The sequence below is a fragment of the Centruroides vittatus genome, unplaced genomic scaffold (genome assembly GCF_030686945.1).
Source record: "Centruroides vittatus isolate TY-2023 unplaced genomic scaffold, ASM3068694v2 scaffold_2802, whole genome shotgun sequence".
In the NCBI taxonomy this organism is placed as follows: domain Eukaryota; kingdom Metazoa; phylum Arthropoda; class Arachnida; order Scorpiones; family Buthidae; genus Centruroides; species Centruroides vittatus.
Genome location: NW_027122693.1, coordinates 651,348 through 673,747, shown reverse-complemented (window position 1 = coordinate 673,747; position 22,400 = coordinate 651,348). Strand labels below are relative to the sequence as shown.

The 22,400-nt window shown below is 34.7% G+C and overlaps 1 protein-coding gene across 2 annotated transcripts in view; it reads left to right on the top strand.

Annotated features, from left to right (window-relative positions):
• Positions 1–21,862, top strand: part of LOC136987871 (TBC1 domain family member 1-like) — an 80,116-nt gene extending 58,254 nt beyond the window's left edge. For both annotated transcript variants that reach the window (XM_067285630.1, XM_067285628.1), the window contains 11 exons: positions 7,481–7,725; positions 11,102–11,229; positions 11,406–11,570; positions 14,091–14,252; positions 17,408–17,575; positions 20,072–20,223; positions 20,289–20,381; positions 20,446–20,605; positions 20,675–20,844; positions 20,914–21,087; positions 21,153–21,862. In XM_067285630.1, coding sequence (XP_067141731.1) covers positions 7,481–7,725; positions 11,102–11,229; positions 11,406–11,570; positions 14,091–14,252; positions 17,408–17,575; positions 20,072–20,223; positions 20,289–20,381; positions 20,446–20,605; positions 20,675–20,844; positions 20,914–21,087; positions 21,153–21,554 — 2,019 coding nt within the window. In that variant the 3' untranslated portion in view covers positions 21,555–21,862. The remainder of the gene's footprint in view (positions 1–7,480; positions 7,726–11,101; positions 11,230–11,405; positions 11,571–14,090; positions 14,253–17,407; positions 17,576–20,071; positions 20,224–20,288; positions 20,382–20,445; positions 20,606–20,674; positions 20,845–20,913; positions 21,088–21,152) is intronic.
• Positions 21,863–22,400: the final 538 nt, after the last annotated feature.

The following is a 22,400-nucleotide window of genomic DNA, read 5'->3' as shown; positions in this document are numbered from 1 at the left end:
TATTTATTTATTATAGCCAACTCTAGCCCGATAATTCGGCTCTTGTGGATGTGTAGCTTTGTAACGGGTTAGTCGTTATTTATTTATATTTAATCTCTACTTTATAATTAATTAGTTTAATTTTTATAGGAAAAAATAAGATTTTATATATATATATATATATGCTCAGAAAAATTTTTTGCTCAGAGAAGTATATGTTCCGCTCATCTACAAAAAAAATTAGACGAAACATTGCTCACAGCTGCTTCAATTTCTTTCTTGATGCAGAATTTATGGCCTTCAAAATGCTCTTTTATGGGTCTAAACATGTGATAATCACAGGATGAAAGATCGAGACTGTACGGTAGGTGATCCAGAATTTCCCAATCAAGATATGTCAATGTTTAAACAGTGGATGGCAGACATACTGTCATGAAGCAGCACATCACTTCTCACATTGCTTACTCCTCAGGGCAAGTTTAACTTTTGTTTCTTGTGAATTCAAGTAATATTGTAAATTGAATATTATTTTCTATGTTTAGAGACCCTTTAAAGAGCATTTGCGTGACCAGAAATTTGGCAGTAATGAAGAAGTTGAAATAGCTGTGTGACAGCAGATGTGGCAAAGTCCCCAAATCTTTTTGCCAGCAGTATTTTCTTTACAAAAACGTTTGATATACTTGTTACTAGGAAAGTGGAACAAATATATATGTGCAGCTGGGGAGAGTACTTTGAGAAATGAATCTAATTTCATCCTTGTGAATAAATTCGTTTTTATTTTATGAAGAATATATTTGTATTTTTTATATACAAATATATTATTTCATTAATCTTTAGTATTCAAATTTGTAATTATTAATTTTTATGTAAAATATATTATATAACATGCATATTCATTATTATTAATAATTATTATAAGCTGTTGAAAAAATATTTTGAGGAAGATTCATTTATGTATTCGTTATCATCATCATCGTCGTTGTTTGCCTATTGTCATATGGAGTCCTCTGTGACTTTGGAAACCTTTTCCAAGAATCCATCCCTTGATTATAAAGTGATTTGTCTGTAGGTTTGGAGTCCAGAGTTTTTTTTCACTGTCTGCAGCCATTCGATCTTGAGTCTTCCTCTTTTTTCTATAGCCAATCTTGGCAAACAGTGCAGCTATTAAAAGTCTCTGGAGTGTCATTCTTTCCACACGTCCATACCATTTCAATTGTCTTTTGTGGATTTTATTTATGAAAGAGTCAAAATATTTCAGCTTACTTTTTAGTTTGTTTTTTGTCAGCTCTCTTGGTATTATTCATTTTCCTTAAATATTATACGTCAAAGGCCTCCAGCTTTTTGACTTCTTGTTTCTTAATTGTCAGAGCCATAAATTCTATTTGGAATTTTGATACTGTCAAATAACTTTAGTTTTAACATTTTGAGAACTTATTCCCGTTTTACATTTTGTGCAGTTTATTAAATGAGACTCGGGCTATTACTAATCTGTGATTAATCGACTGTAAAGTGTCCAGATTTTCCATCATTAATATACTCAAATAATTGAGTTTCTTTTATTTGCTTAATTTTATCTTCATTGAGTGAAATGTTGATATCGTCGGTACTTTTTCCAGTTACCATTATTTTTTTTTTTACTGGTATTTAGAGTCAGATTGAAAGTTTTTGCTGCTGTTTTGAGTTTAGAAGTTAACTTCCCAGTGTTTTATATTGCATCTGCTATTAGAATATTATCTGCAATTGATATTCATGGTGTCCAGAAAGTAACTATGCAGTGGAGAAGATTTAACCATGTCCTGGATCTCAAGAACTTTCTGAGGTTGAGGGACTAACAATTTGGAGTGCATCTGCAACATTGCCTGTTTTGTGAAACTTGACTATCAGATTTTGCATGCATCACATTGGTGCACCTGTTTATTTAGGAACAGCTTCATTACCCAATGTCTGTGAATTTTCCATCATACAGCATATAAGGAACAATAGATTATAAAAACTCAATTGGAGTCTCTTACAATTAGAGACTCAAGGGAATTTATTTTTCTTTCCGATCAACAATGTACCATGCCACTGAACAAATGATACTAAATTGGTATGAACTTTGTAAAAGAGACTTCTGCACTTAGATTTTCAGCTCATACTTTAACATTTTCTGAAATTTTAAACTTTACCATATGACATAATATTACTTTTAATTTCTCTTTTATTTTACACAAGCCCATTTGCTTTACTGTTCCTGCATTATATATAAACTTGAATTTGATATTATACGCAAAAACTTGAGACTGAATTGAAATCCGAGTTAAATTTTGGTGATTTTTGCCCACTTCTGCATCCCTGCAATGTAAAAGAGTACTAGGAAAGCCCAGAAGAGAAAGAGGAAAGGGGAAAAGGTCATTATTTTCTATTCATTCATTGCATCCTACTGACTGATTTTTGTACACATTTCATATCCTAGATAAAATTATATTCATTTATTTTTAAGGAAATAAAATTGAGAATGAAAATTTATAAAGCAGTTATTATAAAACTATTAATACTTAGATGTTATTTTGTCCAATGAAGTTTTGTCTGTATATGCTTTTAAATGCATTGCAGTTTTGTTTTGGGCTTTTGTCCTATGGGATTCTGCAACTTAGCTATTCTTATTTAATTTATTAAACTAATGAGTGCTTAATAAATGAATAGATATATAAATAATATAAATATTAATTATATGTTAATAATTAATTACAGAAATATCTGAAATTAATATGAATGTAAGCACAAATAACTTAACTGAAATTGTGTTAAATGCAATCGGTTCAAAATCTGTAATGATGATAAAAACCATAAACAAGATTTATTATTACTATTTTATTTATTTATTTTTAATAAGTTTTGATAGAAAAGTAAATAAATAGGTAACATTGAATTGTTTATCATTTGTTATCTTCTAAAACTAGATATCGTGTAAATTAAACATATTTAACTTGTCGCCTAAATCTACATTCTTCATAAAGTAGCCCTGTTCTCCCTTGTTTTGCTGTTGTGTTCTGTAGTGACTTGTGTATGGTTTACTTGATTGATATATTTAATCAGTCATTTACAATAATATAACATTTGAAATTTTTGTATTTGGTTAGCTTTTGTGATATGTTCTCAGTGCATTAAAGGTCAGGAAAATTTTCAGAAAATTCTATTGTATTCTTATTTACATATTAATATAAGTATTATAAACAAATGTTATAATGACCCAGTTTTATGCTGATTTGTTTAGTACTCGGCATATTTTCAGGAACACATCCTGAGAGTTAACCAGAGTATGAGAGTATCTTTTAATGCACATTAGTACTAACAGTTAAAATAACAAAAGTTATCTATTAAACATTTTCAGCTCACACAAAGATGACATTGTCAATTAATGTAATTGCATTTAATTATTACCTAAGAAGTATGCGACATTTACCAATTGATAGAATAACTGTTACATCAAACATCTTGTCATTTAATATTAATAATACTTCTAGGAAGTGCCGTAAACAAAAATTGTGATTCCACAGCAGAGAAAGTTGGAACCATCATGGCGGATCACTTTGAAATTGTCATTCGCAGACGATTCAAAGTGATCCACCATGTAAGGCAAGCATTCTTGTTGCACAGTGGTGAGTGATTAGACAGATTTGATTATTTATTTTACTTTTAAATATCCTGTTGTTGGTTTGTTTATTTGTACAGTTCTATATGGTTGTTATTGATATTTTATATTATGTATATTCAATTCTATATTTATTTATTTATACAATTCTAATATGGCACAGCTTAGACCAGTGTTTCACAGTTGATGTGCCGCAGCACACTGGTGTGCCGTCACAAGGTGAAAGGTGTGACGTGAACTTTTACATATTCTAACAATTGTCAAGTTTTATTTATATATTTTTATCACAGTTGCTGTGTTTCTTACGCTTGTATTTCATTCTCTGACGCAGCACTGGTGAAATATGATGATGTTTGTTTATTCTTTATTACATTTTTATGTATTCTAAAAAATTAAATATAAAATAAATTTGCTCACAGGTGTTTTGTTACCTTTGCCAATTGTTCTGTGTACGTGCTTCTCCCAAAAGTGCTGGGATTAGCCCTGTCTTTTATTACTTTATTACTTTATTTTGGTACTTGTTCCTGTTTGTTAATGCTTCCTCAACTTTATTACATTCCTATACCAATTCACCAACCCATTATTAGACTTTCCTTTGAAGAATATAGGTCCCGCGTCTTGCAAATATTTCAGTTCTATCTTAGCTGTGCTCTGTAGTAGTCCAAAAATTGTGATTGCTAGTCAGTCTTATTTTTTTCTATTATTATTAGACTATTTAATTTTTTCTAAGATAAGATTTTCCTTGTATGGAGTGTTCCTTCAACAAGTAGAAGTAGTGATAGCATTGAGCCTGCAAAAAAGAAACAAAAATTAGTGCGCCGGCAGTATAGTGATAATTATTTATCTTGCGGGTTCTTTTGGTGTGGTGATAAAATGTGCCCAATCCCCGAGTGTATTGTTTGTGGTGAAAAACTTACTGATGCTGCTATGGTGCCCAGTAAATTGAAACGACATTTGTCAACAAAACGTCCTTCTCTGTTAAACAAAGATGTCAATTATTTTTGTCGGTTTTTGGAACAAAACTGAAAACAAGCAGCATTCATGACTACAACAGTATGTGTTTCGGACAAAGTACAGAAAGCTAGCTATAAGATAGCCGAACTTATCGTAAAGGCCAAAATTCCACATACAATAGCTGAAACGTTATTAATGCCTGCTTGTAAAGAGATGGTGAAAATAGTCCTGGGTTCAGAAGCTGCTAGTGAAATATCAAAAATTCCTCTTTCTGATGACACAATCAGTCGCCAAGTTATTGAGATGTCCAGTGACATTGAAGACATTATGAAGGAGAAAATCAACAGCAGTCGAAAGTTCTCACTTCAGATCGACGAGTCCACCGATATTAGTGGCCACGCACAACTTCTTGCTTATATTCGGTACATCGATGGTAATGTAATTGCAACTAATTTCTTTTTTTGCAAACAACTTCCCGAGCGAGCCACCGGTGAAGAAATATTTTGTGTAACTAACGAATATGTGCTCCAAAATGAATTAAAATGGAAGGACTGTGTAAGTGTTTGTACAGAAGGAGCCGCAGCTATGACAGGCCGAGTGAAAGGATTTGTAGCTCAAGTACGTGAAATTAATCCTAACATACGATGCGATCATTGTCTTATTCACCGCGAAGCCATTGTTGCTAAATCTTTGCCACCTTCTCTGAAAGCTGTGCTGGACGAAGTAGTAAAAGTCGTAAACCTTGTCAAATCGCGACCCCTAAATTCGCGTCTATTTTCCGTTTTGTGTCAGGAAATGGAATCAGAACACACCACACTCCTGCTACATACAGAAGTATGGTGGTTATCAAGAGGAAAAGTGTTAACGCGAATATTGGAACTTAAAGACGAGGTACGTGTATTTTTGACTGTCGAGGGGCACGAGTACGCGAATTTATTTGCAGATGATGAATGGGTATGTAAGTTGGCCTATCTTTCTGATATTTTCATACAATTGAATGAGCTGAACAGAAAAATGCAAGGTAGGAACGAAAATATTCTTACTAGTATGGATAAGATTCAAGGATTTGTGAATAAGCTAAATTTGTGGATACAGAGAATTGAAAATGGTTCGTTTGAAATGTTCTCGACTGTATGGTCACTTGCTTCCGGTAATAAAATGATGATGGATCTAATTAAAGAACATTTACAAATCCTGCAGCAGAGGTTCAAGAAGTATTTTGGAGACAGTGTCGAAGATATCGACTGGGTTCGTAACCCATTCGTTGCGATTTCAGAGTCTCGACCTATTCATTTACAAGAGGAACTCGCAGAATTAAAAGCAGACAGAACATTGAAATTAAAACTCCTCGAAGTGCCTTTGAATACATTTTGGTTGACAATAAAAAGTGAATATTCGGCTATATCCGAGATGGCAGTTAATATGTTATTTCCATTTTAAACTATGTATAAATAAATAATGACTAACCCGTTACAAAGCTATACATCCACAAGAGCCGAATTATCGGGCTAGAGTTGGCTATAATAAATAAATAATTAATAAGACAATTTGGCACTAGAGCTTGGCATTAGGCGCCATCTCTTACTAAACTTAATAATTAAAATTAAATTAAATAAATAATTTTAATAATTTGGAACTGGAGGAAAAGAAATCGGCCCGAAGCGGGACTCGAACCCGCAACTTCTGCTATCCTTGCAGACACGTTACCAGTTACGCTACCCAGACCTTCAGTCCGATTGCCTCCTCCAGTATATATAAGCTAACACGACGACCATCGACGGTCATTACAATGCCGGTATTTGTGTGAACTGGGCTTCTCGACGTTGACTGAAATTAAAACATCAAAGAGGGAGAGACTCAGATCCATCGATGAAGAAATGAGAGTAGCATTGTCAACGATTCCACCACGGATCAGCCGTCTGCGTGCAGCTAAGCAGGCGCAAATATCACATTGAAAAAATATGAGTAGAATTATTTATTTTAATAGTAGTAGAAAAGTGTATTTTCTACACTATACACTCTACAGTGAATTAAAGTTCATAAATTTTAATAACGCACGAATTGGTTAACACAACATCTGTTTAATAATAATAATAGGTTAGTGGCATAACGTAATTCTATTAATAGTATAATATATACGTTTTTAAGGGGAATAACATTTTGGTGTGCCGTGTTGAGTCGTGTCGAGTCATAGGTGTGCCGCGAGTAGAAAAAGGTTGCGAAACACTGGCTTAGACTATATTGCTCTTGTGCCAATCAACAAACCAACTGACCATCCAACTTTCCAAACTGCAGAATGCAAAATGCCTTACCTGTTGAAAGTTGCCATTTTTATTTATGGCACCTCCTAGATGGAGTTGGTGACAAGATGCTTGAATGCAGGTGATATGAAAATCACAGTTACTGTGTTGATTGGTGTATGTCACATACTCTTCAGGTAATAATTAACATAATTACATTAATTTAAAATGGCAGCATTCTTCTTTGAAGACCGTGTAAATTTTGATCTTTTCATCATGAAAGAAAAGTTTTTACTAGAGTCTTTCAACATCCAGATGTTTATTTTTTGGGAACTTGCCAGTACAAGTAATAACAAACATTTTATAAGCTTCTTAGTTATTCTTAACATGCAAATGGTTGTAAAACATTTACTAGATATTTGTTTCTGCTAATTTTATTTTCCTAAAATAAAATAAAATAATTACTGAATAATTTTGCTTTATGTATTTTTTAATCTTAGCTATTAATTTTTCTAAATACAGCCTTATATTACTAATTCTTTTAACACATAATGAAAGTTCAACTATAACTATTGGTAAATGAGTTTTCATATTTTTTTTAACATACAAACATTATCATTGTTTTAAAAAATTTGTAATAAATTTACAAATTTATATTTTGATCTTTAAATAGTTATCTCCGTTTGACATGTCTGAAAATGTCCCGGACGACATATCACCGAGATTACCTCCTTATCGAGAAGGAAGTTACGACGCTCCCGATAATGTGGAATCGGAAGATAACACGATGCAGCGGCCTCGAAGTTCTACGATTGGTACTGCCGGAGACGCTCACAAAGAAGTTCGTAGGAAAATATCTGTCGGAAAGAAAGTAGACGACTCTCACGCTTCCCAAACAAAAAGTTCAATAAGAGATATGTAAGTTTGAATGATAAGTATAGTTTTATTTAAATATCATACAGAATAAACTAACTTTTAAAAGAATTTGGATTCTAATGTTATCTGTCTTGTATTTTTATAAATTAATCTTATAATAGAAAATATCAAATATCTATTAAAATGAAAACCTGACTTAAAGCCTGTTACCGTGAGCTTTCGCTGAAAATCGTTACAAACGTTTTCGACACTATAAAGTTCTTACTTCAGGTAACTGACGACCGGTTAATCGAATGCAATTCGAATAAAATCCTAATGGAATACGATTCCGAATTCTATCGCTTGGATCGTTGACGTCATCCAGGCATGCGCTCTTACCGGCTGTGTACTATCTTAAGTTCTTGTTTATGAGTGCTTGCCATGCCGTTGACAGGGCGATTTCGTCCTTATTGTTGATGCAGTTATCTTCCTTGAGATTAGCCTTATATATGCACAGAGCTTCTAGCCATCTAAGATGGTTTACGCATTGAGTTGTGTGTATTATTTTGGCTTGATTGAGAAAAGGTTCTATTTCCGGATCCGAGGCATAGATAGCAAGAGCGGTGGTGGACCTCGCGTGTAAAATATCCCTCTCGTGTTCTTTTAGTCTTACTTCCAGGGAGCGCTTCGTGGATCCTACGTAGATTAGACTTCTGTCTGTTCTATGGTCCATAATCGGGATGGAGTATACGCCCGGAAGTCGTTCCTTGTTGGAAATGTCTTTACCGTTCTTTAATATATCCGAAATTGTAGCGCATCTTCTATAGGCTATGCGTATATTCTTTTTCTTAGCTATTGATCTGTATATTGCTTCAAGATATGGATTATATGTGACCGGTATGAAATTAGGTCTAACCTCCTCGTGAAGCTGGTTAGGTTGTGGATCTTGGCTATTGTGTTTGCGGATCAATTTACTTGCAATCCCTTGGTAACCATGTTTCTCGGCTATGTGATGTATACGATTCAGTTCGGCTTGTAAAGAGCTCTGGGATGACGAGTGTGTATAAGCCCTCTTAATTAAAGCGTTAAATGCTGCTGTTTTATATTGCGGCGGGTCGCAGGATCCTGCCGGTATATAGAGATGTTCGGCCTCTGGTTTGCGGTAGACCTCTGTGTGGATGGACGTTTGGTCGATTTTGATGTTGATGTCGAGGAAATGCGCTTCCGTAACGTGTGCTTGGTCTATCTCTAGGGTCATGCCATAAGGATTATCATTGAATGCCCCGACAAACTCTGATATGTCTGGTTTCCGTCTCCACAGGATGAGAATATCATCTATGTATCTTTTATATAGTAAGATGTTCGGTGAATACTTCGTGATGATCTTAGATTCCAATTGCCTCACCACCATCTCACATAGATCTCCTGCGATGGGGCTGCCCATCGGGACCCCTCTACCTTGGGCATATGTGACCCCCTTGAATTGGAAAAAGGAGTTATAACATAATAGATGCGCCAATTCTAAAATCTGTTGATGCAGAGAGCTGTCATTTACGATGTTAAAGAGTTTGTCTCTAAGGGCGCAAAATACCGGCGGTAGTTTGATTGACGGGTATAACGACTTAAAGTCCAACACTGTTATGAAGCCGGGAGATCGTAACTTTCCGAAGTCCTAGGATCTTCGCCTTCGCGAAGACCCACAAACCGGGTCAACAGTTAAGACCCGTTATTGACAAAGCGAGAGCTCCAACCATTGAACTGGAGAGACGCGCACATAAGCTACTGTCGAACGACTTGGAAGGATACCCATATGCTCTGACGAACCCAGCGGAACTATTATCCAAACTCGGAAAGTTACCAGCATCTCCCGGCTTCATAACAGTGTTGGACTTTAAGTCGTTATACCCGTCAATCAAACTACCGCCGGTATTTTGCGCCCTTAGAGACAAACTCTTTAACATCGTAAATGACAGCTCTCTGCATCAACAGATTTTAGAAATGGCGCATCTATTATGTTATAACTCCTTTTTCCAATTCAAGGGGGTCACATATGCCCAAGGTAGAGGGGTCCCGATGGGCAGCCCCATCGCAGGAGATCTATGTGAGATGGTGGTGAGGCAATTGGAATCTAAGATCATCACGAAGTATTCACCGAACATCTTACTATATAAAAGATACATAGATGATATTCTCATCCTGTGGAGACGGAAACCAGACATATCAGAGTTTGTCGGGGCATTCAATGATAATCCTTATGGCATGACCCTAGAGATAGACCAAGCACACGTTACGGAAGCGCATTTCCTCGACATCAACATCAAAATCGACCAAACGTCCATCCACACAGAGGTCTACCGCAAACCAGAGGCCGAACATCTCTATATACCGGCAGGATCCTGCGACCCGCCGCAATATAAAACAGCAGCATTTAACGCTTTAATTAAGAGGGCTTATACACACTCGTCATCCCAGAGCTCTTTACAAGCCGAACTGAATCGTATACATCACATAGCCGAGAAACATGGTTACCAAGGGATTGCAAGTAAATTGATCCGCAAACACAATAGCCAAGATCCACAACCTAACCAGCTACACGAGGAGGTTAGACCTAATTTCATACCGGTCACATATAATCCATATCTTGAAGCAATATACAGATCAATAGCTAAGAGAAAGAATATACGCATAGCCTATAGAAGATGCGCTACAATTTCGGATATATTAAAGAACGGTAAAGACATTTCCAACAAGGAACGACTTCCGGGCGTATACTCCATCCCGATTATGGACCATAGAACAGACAGAAGTCTAATCTACGTAGGATCCACGAAGCGCTCCCTGGAAGTAAGACTAAAAGAACACGAGAGGGATATTTTACACGCGAGGTCCACCACCGCACTTGCTATCTATGCCTCGGATCCGGAAATAGAACCTTTTCTCAATCAAGCCAAAATAATACACACAACTCAATGCGTAAACCATCTTAGATGGCTAGAAGCTCTGTGCATATATAAGGCTAATCTCAAGGAAGATAACTGCATCAACAATAAGGACGAAATCGCCCTGTCAACGGCATGGCAAGCACTCATAAACAAGAACTTAAGATAGTACACAGCCGGTAAGAGCGCATGCCTGGATGACGTCAACGATCCAAGCGATAGAATTCGGAATCGTATTCCATTAGGATTTTATCGTCGGAAAGAAAGTAGACGACTCTCACGCTTCCCAAACAAAAAGTTCAATAAGAGATATGTAAGTTTGAATGATAAGTATAGTTTTATTTAAATATCATACAGAATAAACTAACTTTTAAAAGAATTTGGATTCTAATGTTATCTGTCTTGTATTTTTATAAATTAATCTTATAATAGAAAATATCAAATATTCTTATTTAAAATGAAAATGAATTAAATGTTTAAAAATCATTACATTTTTTCAGTTTCAAGAAAGTGGGTACTACAGTAAAAACACCACCAAATAGTGTTAATAATTCACCAGAGTTAGATGGGAAAAAAGGATCTTGGCGACAAGCTATTTTTAATAAAGTACAAACACCAATAAAGCAAGGTAAACATGCATAAGAGATTTTAACAATAGTAAAGACTAGTTATAATTTAAAATTATATCCCAAAAAATCAAGCTTAATATGTCTTTTATTTATCTGGGTTTGAAATTTTTATTTTAGATCTAAAAGATGATAATATTCTAATGGAAGTTTTTTAATTGTAAATTTATTATTTCAGAAAATCATGAAATTCACACTGATGAAAATGATAACGAAGACCTTCCAGAAAAATCAAATGTACAAACTAAACGTTCGGCAGCGGCTCTGAGATCTCTTTGGAAGAAAGCAATAATGGAGCAAATTTTACTTATTCGAATGGAAAAAGAAAATCGAAAATTACAAAGTAAGGTTTTATAATTATCTTGAACTGTAACAGGCCTTATTCTAAGGTTTTTTCCTACTCACAAATATCAGTTTTATTTTAGTCAAGCTGATAAATCCAAGCATTAATAAGCTGTTCCAAAAGACATAAATGGAAAGTAAATCTCATATCTGTATAATTATTAATTTCGATCATCGTTCGATCTTAATCGTTAGACACATGCAATGCGCACTGTGTGCCCGCACGTGATGTAATTTATTCTATGATAAGTATGTGGATCGGAGGCGTAGCTACCGTGGAGCAGTTGGAGCAAACTGCTCCAGGTGCACGAATCACGAGGGCGTCAAGTTAGAAAGGGCAAAATAAAAACTTGTAAAAACATTTGTAAAAAAATTTTTGGATTTCATAATTCATCAATTAACTATTAAATTTGAATCCGTTGAACAATTATGTACAGTTTTCAAGTGCTTATCGCCTGCATATCTTGTCACGTCATCTGATAAAAAATCAGAATTGTTACAATCAGCATATATCCCTTCGACATTCGTCTAGTTTTGGACCTCAACTGCTCTGATTTAAAATGTGTTTTTATAGTCAGGTAAAAGAAATTACTTCTATAAGCGAAGATGCTGAACTACTTTTATTTCACACCGCAGCCTCAAATAGGTTCTTCGATATTATTGTAGCATGCCTCATTTTTTTAACTTTATGGACAACGACAACGACAGCAGAACGAAGTTTTTTAAAACTAAAATTAATCAAAACTTATTTAAGAAGCAGTGCGTCACAACACCGTTCTAACTCTGGTTACTATATCCAGGGGCAGATCTACATAGGGACTAATAGGGCTTAAGCCCTGGGCCCCCAAGTGTCAAGGGCCAACAAAAAAATTGAATCATCATCATAAATTTTTAATACTTTTTCATAAACAATGAGCATTTATCATATAGTAAAAATAGTTAATATTAATAATAATATAATCATAATTTATAGTATTTATTTGTAATAACAAAAAATGGATCCTCATCAGATTTCAATAAGCCCAAGCTCTAAAATACCGAGAGCCGCCCCCGACTATAACAATATCTTGTCAACTTGATCTGGAGAAAGTGATTGACCGATTTGCAAACAAAAAAGCGAGAAAATAATTTTTAAGTTTTTTTTTATGTATTATTATGTATTTGTTATGAAATTAAACTTGCTTACATTTTGTCAATACAGTTTATTTATATAAACTGTATTGACAAAATGTAGTATATAATATGTAGTAAATATTATTAGGTATGCCAGACTTAAAGAATTATGTTTTGTTTTATTATTATATTTATAATTGTACTAGCAGATGAGCCCAGCGTTGCTTGGACAAAAAGTAACGATTGCAAAGATTAAGATTATTAGATTATAGGCGATCTTACTCGTTTTCACTGGGTGCAATAACAAAAAAATTGTTAATTTAATGTAAAATTTAATGTTAAATAAAATAGAAATTTTTAATATATAATCTTAATAGCCTATGTATTTAAGAGATTCATTCAATATTACAAATGAAATTTTTTCTTTTTGCTTTGAATTTAATCCTTTGTAATGTTTAATATTATAACATTCTGAAGATAGAATAAAATTTTGAAAGCATTTAAAGAAATTAGATAATTGTGACATTTTTAAGTAGCTTGTTAAAACATAAAATCATAATGGATTCTAATTTAAAAACAAAAACATCTTAACACGACAATATTTAATAAATTACAGTAGACTCCCGTATAACGCGCTCCCGTAAAACGCGAATTCGTACAACGCGACAAAAAAATTGCGACTAGTACTCATACAGCGCGATAAACAGTCCCGTATAACGCGTAAGATAAATTTAACATTTTCACATAGTTTCTGATTTTTTATTTAGAAAAGCAAATGTATACACTTACCTGTTGTTTATATATGAATAGTGAAGCTGATAGTTTAAAGAAGTAGCAGTTTATAAAAAAATAATAATACATACTGATTTAAAGGTATAAGAGGAAAATAATTTTATTCGACTTAAAATAAAATTATGCACTTCACTGTTTAACATTTATTCACTATTGGAAGTATCAACAAATAAGTTTCAACGATGCCATTTTGTTAATATTGGTTGTACGGTACAGATTTATTGACAACCGTTACAATTTACAGACTCCTGAATTTGCATAAATTGATCTGTCCCGTGTAACGTGATTTCCTACTACGTGGAACATATCTCCCACGTTATACGAGAGTCTACTGTATTACATATGGGGTATGTTCTTTATACATATAATATCCAAAAATAATACCTTTTATTTTTTCTTATTTTTTTATTATTTATTTATGAAATGTAATTATATTTAATGAAATTTTGTAAGCTTAATTATGTTGCTATGTTCACCTATTTTCATAAGAACTGTATACATTTTTGATTGTGTTGTCATAATTAAAGTAATTTAGTTTAGTCAATAATATAAATTCTACTCTGATAAATAATTTCTATATACAAATGAAATGTTACTAATGAAAAACATCATTTAGTGAGACAGAGTGCAGTATCCAGTAAACGAATGAAATTAGATTATGAAGAAATAACTCCATGCTTAAAGGATGCAGTTCAGAAGTGGGAAGGATTTCTTAATGATCCTGATCGAATAGTAATGCGAATAGACTGGCAGAAACTTCAAGATGCTGTGAAAACAGGTAAGAACTTATCTTTTGATGTTTTAAACTGTATTTACAATTCTGAGAATAATTCTTGGATAAAAATTTGGATACCTTTCAAATAAGTTTGAATAAGTTATAAACAAGGCACTATTTACTAATAGATGTGAAATTAAAATCATGTGATTTAATTTAAAAGTGACTAAGCTATATTAAATTGAGGTTTCTACAGAGTTGTTATCATTATAGTTTATACACAAATACACAAATCCAAAATAATTGCTATCATTTTAAATTATTGTAATTATGTTAATTGTTATCTGAGAATGTTATAATGTACATTAAAACATTGGAAAACTGTTGAAGTTTCACATTTACCCATTACAGTTTCTCAATGTGATTACATTACACTGAGAAACTTGTCAATTACAGTGATTCTGACTTTGCAAACTACAGAACACAAAATGTTTTCTCTGTTGAGGAGTTGCCATTTTTGTTTATGGCAATTCCTAGAACTAGTAGATGACAAGACATCTGAAGGCAGATGAGAGATGAAAGTCTGACAGTTACTATTTCAATTGGTGTAGGTCACATACTTTTAATGTAATAATTAACATAATTACAATAATTTAAAATGGCAGCACTCTTTTTGGAAGATCTAGTATTTGTCTCTGACAGTTAAAAACTTCAAATCCAAGTTTCTATATGGATTCTGATGTGAAAGCACTAGTGTGGAGTCCAGCATTGTCATGTTTCAGGATTTGTCTATAGTTCCAGCACCATAAACTACCACTAATCTTGCATGAATTTTTTTGAGAGACTCATTTTCAAGAGTTAAAACTATAACTGATCATTGTTTGATTTGCATCAACATTGTTGAGAAAGTAACATACATCTTAATCACAATTAAATTTGAATTATAACAGATTCAGTGTTCCTCCGTGCATTAAAATATAGCTAATGAAAGAGAACCATTTGTTGTCTAACTTTTTGCTAGGCTACAACTCTTGTATGAAACATTTGTGTAAAGGCATTACTTACTGAATGGCCTATGTATATTTAAGATGATGACATAATGTAACCAGTTGTGCTTTTGTATGATTTTATGCAAATAAATAAATTCATGCAGTCGTTAGTAGCAGCTATGGTTACCTAGTCATTGTAAGGTAAGTGACACAAATATGCATACAGTTTTTATAGGAATTCTAGATTGGATGTAATTGTATGATCAGAATAGTTCATATAATTCAGGAAAGAGTAGAGTTTGTTCTAACTTATAGACATAGACACAATGTCAGACAGAGAGCAGACATTTTTTATGGCTGACATCCTAATAAGCCAAAGCCAAATTACACTGCCATTTTGTGGCTCTATTAAAAATTTCTTAAAATAAGAATGGTACAAAGCAAAGAAATCAGGATGTCTTCAAGTAGCTATTGATAATGTATCAGAGATTGCTTTGCTTTCGTCAGTACTAAAACAAATCCAGCAGTTGCTCTGTGAAATGGAACTTGTATTGGAATTTCTCGATCATCTGTCTATTAAATATTAAACAGGCACAAGTTCATTCATGCAAGTTAGTTACTGTACAAACAGGGCCGGCCGGTGGGCGGTGCAAACGGTGCAACTGCACAAGGCCCTGCGATCCTGCACGATCTAACTGTTGTGAAGTTTAAAAATTAATCATTTCATTATTCATTAAGTTAACTAACTTTTGCTAATCTATTTAACGGATGGTATGTTTACCATTAAAATATTATTTGTCGTTCAAAACTGCTATTTTTTATTAAAAGGCACAGCACGACAACCTTGCACCATTCCCCGCTATTTCTCGGACCGGCCCCGTGTGCAAGAACTAGGTGTAGATGATTTCAACTGCAGGGTTGAATTTTATGAAAGTTTCACAAATCTATTACAGAACAATCCAGGATTCATCACTTATGCCTCTCTGACAAAGCAACTTTCTATTTGAATGATTGAGTCCACAAACATATCTGCTATTATTGGACATCCACAAATTCTCCACGTCACTTGCATAGGCCAAACTCAAATGCCGCAAAAATAAATTTGGACTGGATTATTGGCAGATAGAGTACCGGGCCCTTTCTTCATTGAGAAGAATCTAACTGGGCTCATGTATTTGAATCTCTATAATGAGGCAATTGAATCAGTGCTTGAGAATGTAACACTGGGAACTGATGTTTGATGCGGGCAGTGTAGTCCATCAATGTGAAAAAGCTCCTGCTCACTTTCAAATAGACATCAGAAGTACCTTAGATGGGTTGTAGCAGTCAATTTGTATAGATTCCAATACCCAGGAAACAACTGATTTAACACCCATTAATTTCTTCTTATGGGACATTTGAAAGCAATTGTTTACCGAGAGTCATTGTGAACTGTTAGAAAATATTTCACAAGCTTGCCAAGATATAATCCCCGAGATGGTGGGAACGAACTGCCATTTGTTCATTTTATCATTGACTGTTCTACTATTCGTACGTGGGAGAGCATTTTGAGCATCTTCTCTAAAATTTAAATTGGAGAGTATTCCAAATAAAACATAAAAAAATGGAAAGCAGAATAAAGTACTTATTTTCATGACAGAGGAGTATTAATAACTGAATTTTGCATACAATTAACCAAACATTGAGCCTAATAATACCAATGAATGAAATGCTAAGTAAAATTAATAATTCATTCACATATTACAACACACTATGAAATACTCAAATGAAATTTTGTAGAATTGTCTTGCTCATAGTGAGCATATCTTCTTTCCTTTACTAACCATTAAATTAAATACTAATTGTTAGTTCGGACATGTAAAAAATAGCAACGAACCAAACCTTAAAAGAAATTTCAGGGAATTCTAATGTTTTCAATCTACACGGGAGATCTTCCTCGGAATTCTCTAAATCGGAATGCGGAAATGGACATTATTACAAAACTGGTGCCACGTAACAGGACTTATATTAACTTTACTCGATTGTGTCTATAAAGTTTTTCCTACCAGTTTCTCCACATGATCTCCTTTGGCATTTTTCTTTCGGGAAACACTGCATAAATATTACAATAAATAACAAAATTATTTATGCAATTTTTTTATTACATTACGTTTTAATAATGCTATAAATTACGGGAAGTTAATTAAAGATCTTCGAAATTACCGAGTAATTATATATTTATATTAAAAGGAATTCCGAGACATAAACGAGGAGAAATTTGGCAGTTTTTGGCAGAACAGCATTGTCATCATTTAAATGCCAGCATTAGTATCAGCGAAGATGTCGACCTGACTATGCCCTACGAGGATTTATTAAAGCAGCTGACGTCACATCAACACGCAATTCTTATCGATTTAGGTAGGTTATAGTATAATTGTAATACTAATAACAGTTTATTAGATTTTTGAAATAGCCATTGCAATCAATCTTCAATTAAATAATAATATCCTGCACAATTGTAGAATACATCTACTTCTTAAATAAATAAAATAAAAAAATTAGTAGGAATCATTGAAATGATAGTAATAATTATAAAAGTTATACCTCGACAGTGGTGGATCGAGCACTCGGAGGGTCCCGAGTGCAACCTAGTTTCGAGGTCCCCTCGTTCTAAATACTAAGTAATGATATCAAATTAACTTTATTACTTAATAAAAAAAATACTGATCAGTCAATTGTTTCCTTAAAAATATATTTCTAAATATCTAGATGAAGTTGGAATCTATTCATAATGTATCTTTTTGAAGCTGCTGACTTTCAGAGGTCTCGAGTGCATGCTTCTTGTGCCTGCGCAATGATAATTACAGGACCATAATTTATTTGTAGTTAATTAGTATTTGTATGAATCTTCAGTTTAATACTTTAGTCATTACAAACAGTGTCTGAAACATCACCAAAGATTCATACCATGGTGTAGGAACAAGAGACACGGAAAGGATCAATTGCTGATGACCTAGGTGTGGGTATTAAGCGCACTTTTGGAAGCTACTAAAATAATTTGCTCATCAATACATTTACAAATAATAAATTGCATAAGAGAACTAGATGGTTAAGTATTCCATTTAGCATAATGTATGCCAGAAAATTTGCTTCTCCACTAACTTTTATTAGTAAAAATATGAATAATATATTCATTGGTCTTAAGCAGTCCCATAGACAGGAATAAATCATGGGGGCTAGGAGAGGTGACAGGTATTTTTCTTACTTCCAGACAGCACTAGACCTATTAGTTACAGCTCACAAGATGTTCCACCTCACTATACACGTGATATTCCTATAAGAAAGGCAGTTAAAATGGAATTGGAGTAGGCCAAAACCTTAAAATTTTCATAACTATCATTAAAGAAGTGAAGAAACCTCTTTTAATGTAATGAAAATCTTTGACAATTGTTTATGCCTAGTCACTGCGATCCGCGAAAGTCAGTTAAAAAAAGAAATTCTCTGATTAATGGGATAAAACTTTAAATATTATCGCGCAGTTTTGCCATTATATTTTGCGGGATTGTAATTAGAATAGAGCATAAATCTGCTGGAGGCATGGCAAATTTAAATTACTTCAGTCCGGATTCTATTGATTTCGTCGTCGTAAAGTATTAACGAATAATTTAACGTTGCATTGTTTAGGTACGTGTACTAAATTAATTGTAATTGTACTTTTTGATGAATTAATACTTTGCAAAAAATGGGTTTTACGTTATATTTAATCAGTTAAAAACACATTAAAAAGTACGAAAGTTCAATTACACCGGACTGTTTCATCACATAATCAATGTTATCGTTGCGTGTCGCCTTGTGTCAACAGTGACATTTATTATCATCAAACATGTAGCAAGTAACTGGCATATTGACTCGTATAATTGGAAAATATGCAAATAATCCCTATTCAATTATCTATTTTTCTGTATTCTGTTCCATTTACTTAAAAATTTCCTCTTTTTTCTAACGACAATAGTATTTTTCTCCCACAGTACGTTACAGTAGGTAATTGTTGTCTTCGTGTAACCTTGACCATATAAAAAAATCCAGTTGCTTAACTTTTCCGGTGATATTTGATGGCGCCATCTGTTGTCTTATTTTATTTTAAAAACTTTTTATATTTTTAACTATTATAAAATGGCAAGAAGATTATGGGATGGGAGCGTAGGGGTACAACTATACATAATTATGCATGACATTCTATTCTTTCTGTGTATTCGTGTATATACATACAGTATATAAACCGCGCCGGTGTTTACATCAGACTAATTAATTTGGCTGGAGACGAAGGGGAGTGCTTGTATGCTACGTTTTTATGTTTTTGCCAACTTGTATTATATAAGCCACGACTGACAACTTAAATAGCTATCAGTCATGGCTACCCGGATAGTGGCATCAAGGACTGTCTTTCGCAGCACACGCCAGTGGAAGTGTATTAAGTTATTGCTTAGAATACACCAAAACACGTTACTATTAATATAATTTCTTTTTTGTACATCCGATTAGCATTTTAAAAACGAGTTAACTGATAAATATGCAAGCGTGAGTAATTAGTTACGCTTCAGATTGCCTAATTAATCGATGAAAAATTTAACAAATGGCCTAACTACTTCGTTGTATAACCGTGTGCTTATTACCATAATACGAAATGTAAATGCGTTATATTATATTTATGGTAAAGTAAATAGAAGGAATTGAATATTTATAGAGGCGCGTGAGAAATGAATCGATTTTTAAACAAGTTTCTCGGACGTTTAAACAGAAGTAAACGTCTCTTTCCCTCGGTTCGATGGGGGAATTCGTTGGAGTAATCGATTTCGATCACAGATGGCGTCACCTGTCCGCAGTTAAAATACCTTCACCAATTTCTGATTTCAGGAAGAACCTTCCCTAATCATCCTTATTACAGTCAGCCCCTGGGTCCCGGCCAGTTAGCCCTTTTCAATTTGCTCAAAGCCTACTCTCTTCTGGACAGAGAAGTGGGATATTGCCAAGGTCTCAGCTTCGTAGCGGGGATTCTGCTTCTTCACGTGAGTGTTTTAAATCTCCCGGTGTTAATTTAAATTGGATGCGTTTTCATTTGGGAAACTTTCAGATGTCGGAGGAGCGAGCCTTTGCCATGATGAAGCATATTCTTTTCCATCTTGGATTCAGGCGACAGTATAAACCCGATATGGTAGCTTTACAGGTAAGTCCGTCTGTGTACCGTACGTAGTAAGTATGACGTATAACGGCCATTTTTCTGTGTTTAGATCCAAATGTATCAGTTATCCAGACTGGTTCACGATCACCAGAGGGATATTTATAATCATTTCGAGAAGTACGATATCAATCCCACTTTGTACGCCGCTCCTTGGTTCCTGACTTTATACGCCTCCCAGTTTCCCTTGGGTTTCGTGGCTAGACTGTTCGGTAGGAACCGTTTGCGCGTTTAAACAATAGCAGCAAAGTCACTAACGTTTTGTTTTGTACACTTCGCAGATTTGATATTTCTCCAAGGCGTAGAAGCCGTGTTCAAAGTTGCTCTTGTACTCCTGTCTAGTCACCGAGAACCGTTATTGCACTGTCACGGTTTTGAATCCATAATGGAGTTCCTCAAAGTCACCATGCCCTCGATGGGTATCATTCAGATGGAACGGGTATTCAATCAGGTAACGAATACTCTTTGTTAAACAATGCGTGGAGGTCTTTAAGTGTTCTTATCGTTAAGATTTCTTCAGGTTTTCTCCTTGGATATCGGTCGAAAGCTGCAGGCCTACGAAGTGGAGTACCACGTTTTGCAGGAAGAAATGGTGTACTGCACCGAGAGGGGCAACGTGGGTTACCTGGACAAGTTGGAAGAATCCAATCGGAATCTCAAGAGGCAGAACATGGAACTGTTGGAGCAACTTCAGGCATGTTTGCAATTTATGAAATTGCACGTTTTCCATAACTGTATTTAATGATTCTTGTTCTGTAGGTGGCGCACGGTACCGTATCCAGTCTGGAATCTGCTGTGATGTCACACCAGAGTACAGTGAAGAGGTTAGAGGGTAGAGTTCGGGCTCTAGAGGACGAGAGGGAGGCTTTGATGCATAGCGTGAATATCATGAGGAGAAGGTTGGAGAAGCTGGAAACCGCCCAATTGAGTTCCGAAGCGTCGTCACCTTCCGAAAGTAGAGCACCCTCGCTGGGGGTCATCAATGCCTACACGGGAGGAGAACGAGAAGAGGAGGCGGCTTTGGTTTCCCTCATCAAAGGAGCCTCTAAAGAGACCCTAGAAAGTTTACTCTCGGACGAAGTGGCAGTCGGCGACCGGAAATCGTGCAGCAGCGGAAGTGACGTCAGCGAGTGCAATTCCGACATAGGCAGCAGTCTCTGATTGTCTAGTTGAAGGGGACGTTCGAATTGTGTGCCAAAATAAAAGAGCGAAGCCAGTTCGTCGAAACTAATCATTTATCAGTGCCTTGGAATCACTAACTCGTGATATTTCATTTCTAGTCATAGAGGAAACTTTCCGCTTGTTCTAGTAGATTTTTTTCTACTTTATTTTTTTGAATATTGTAGAAAAAAAGAAGAGCAGAGTTTAGAGCTTCAGAAAAAACCACAAAAAAACAGAAAACACAGGAGCGGATGTTGAGAAATTAAGATGTAACTATCTGTTTCCAATAAACACCTTCATATCTATTATTGCATGAAACGTTGTTCGCTGTAATCGAGGAATAAATTTTCTTTTTTAATGGCACACTAGACGGGCTGCAAGATCCACCAATGGCGAAATTTAATACATGGCATCCTGTTGTGCGCGAAACTATAAAATAAAATAAAATAAAACACGCGCAGGAAAGCTTATAAGCCACCAGATATATCCGGAATCGGTACGACCCGAGGATCGTGATTATTTGGTGCCAAGAACCCCACCTGATGCCGCCGACCCTGTCGAGGTCAAAGGTGATGTTGCAAGGGAAGGTCGATGCATGGCCGTCGGGCTAGGACGTGATCCTAAGGATACCCAGGAGGACTTTTCGTCTCTCCTCTCTCTCTCTCTCGACAGATATCGGTTCGGACTAATATAACTCGAGGTTGTTGCACCCTTTTTTTTTTAGTTTTCTTCTTTGTCTCGTTGATCACTTTCGTTGCCAAAGTTAGTGTTTGAGAAGTTTTCCTCGTTTTATTTTAAATTTCTGTTCCTCGGGCATTGTAAACAGAGAAAAATATACTACGGACA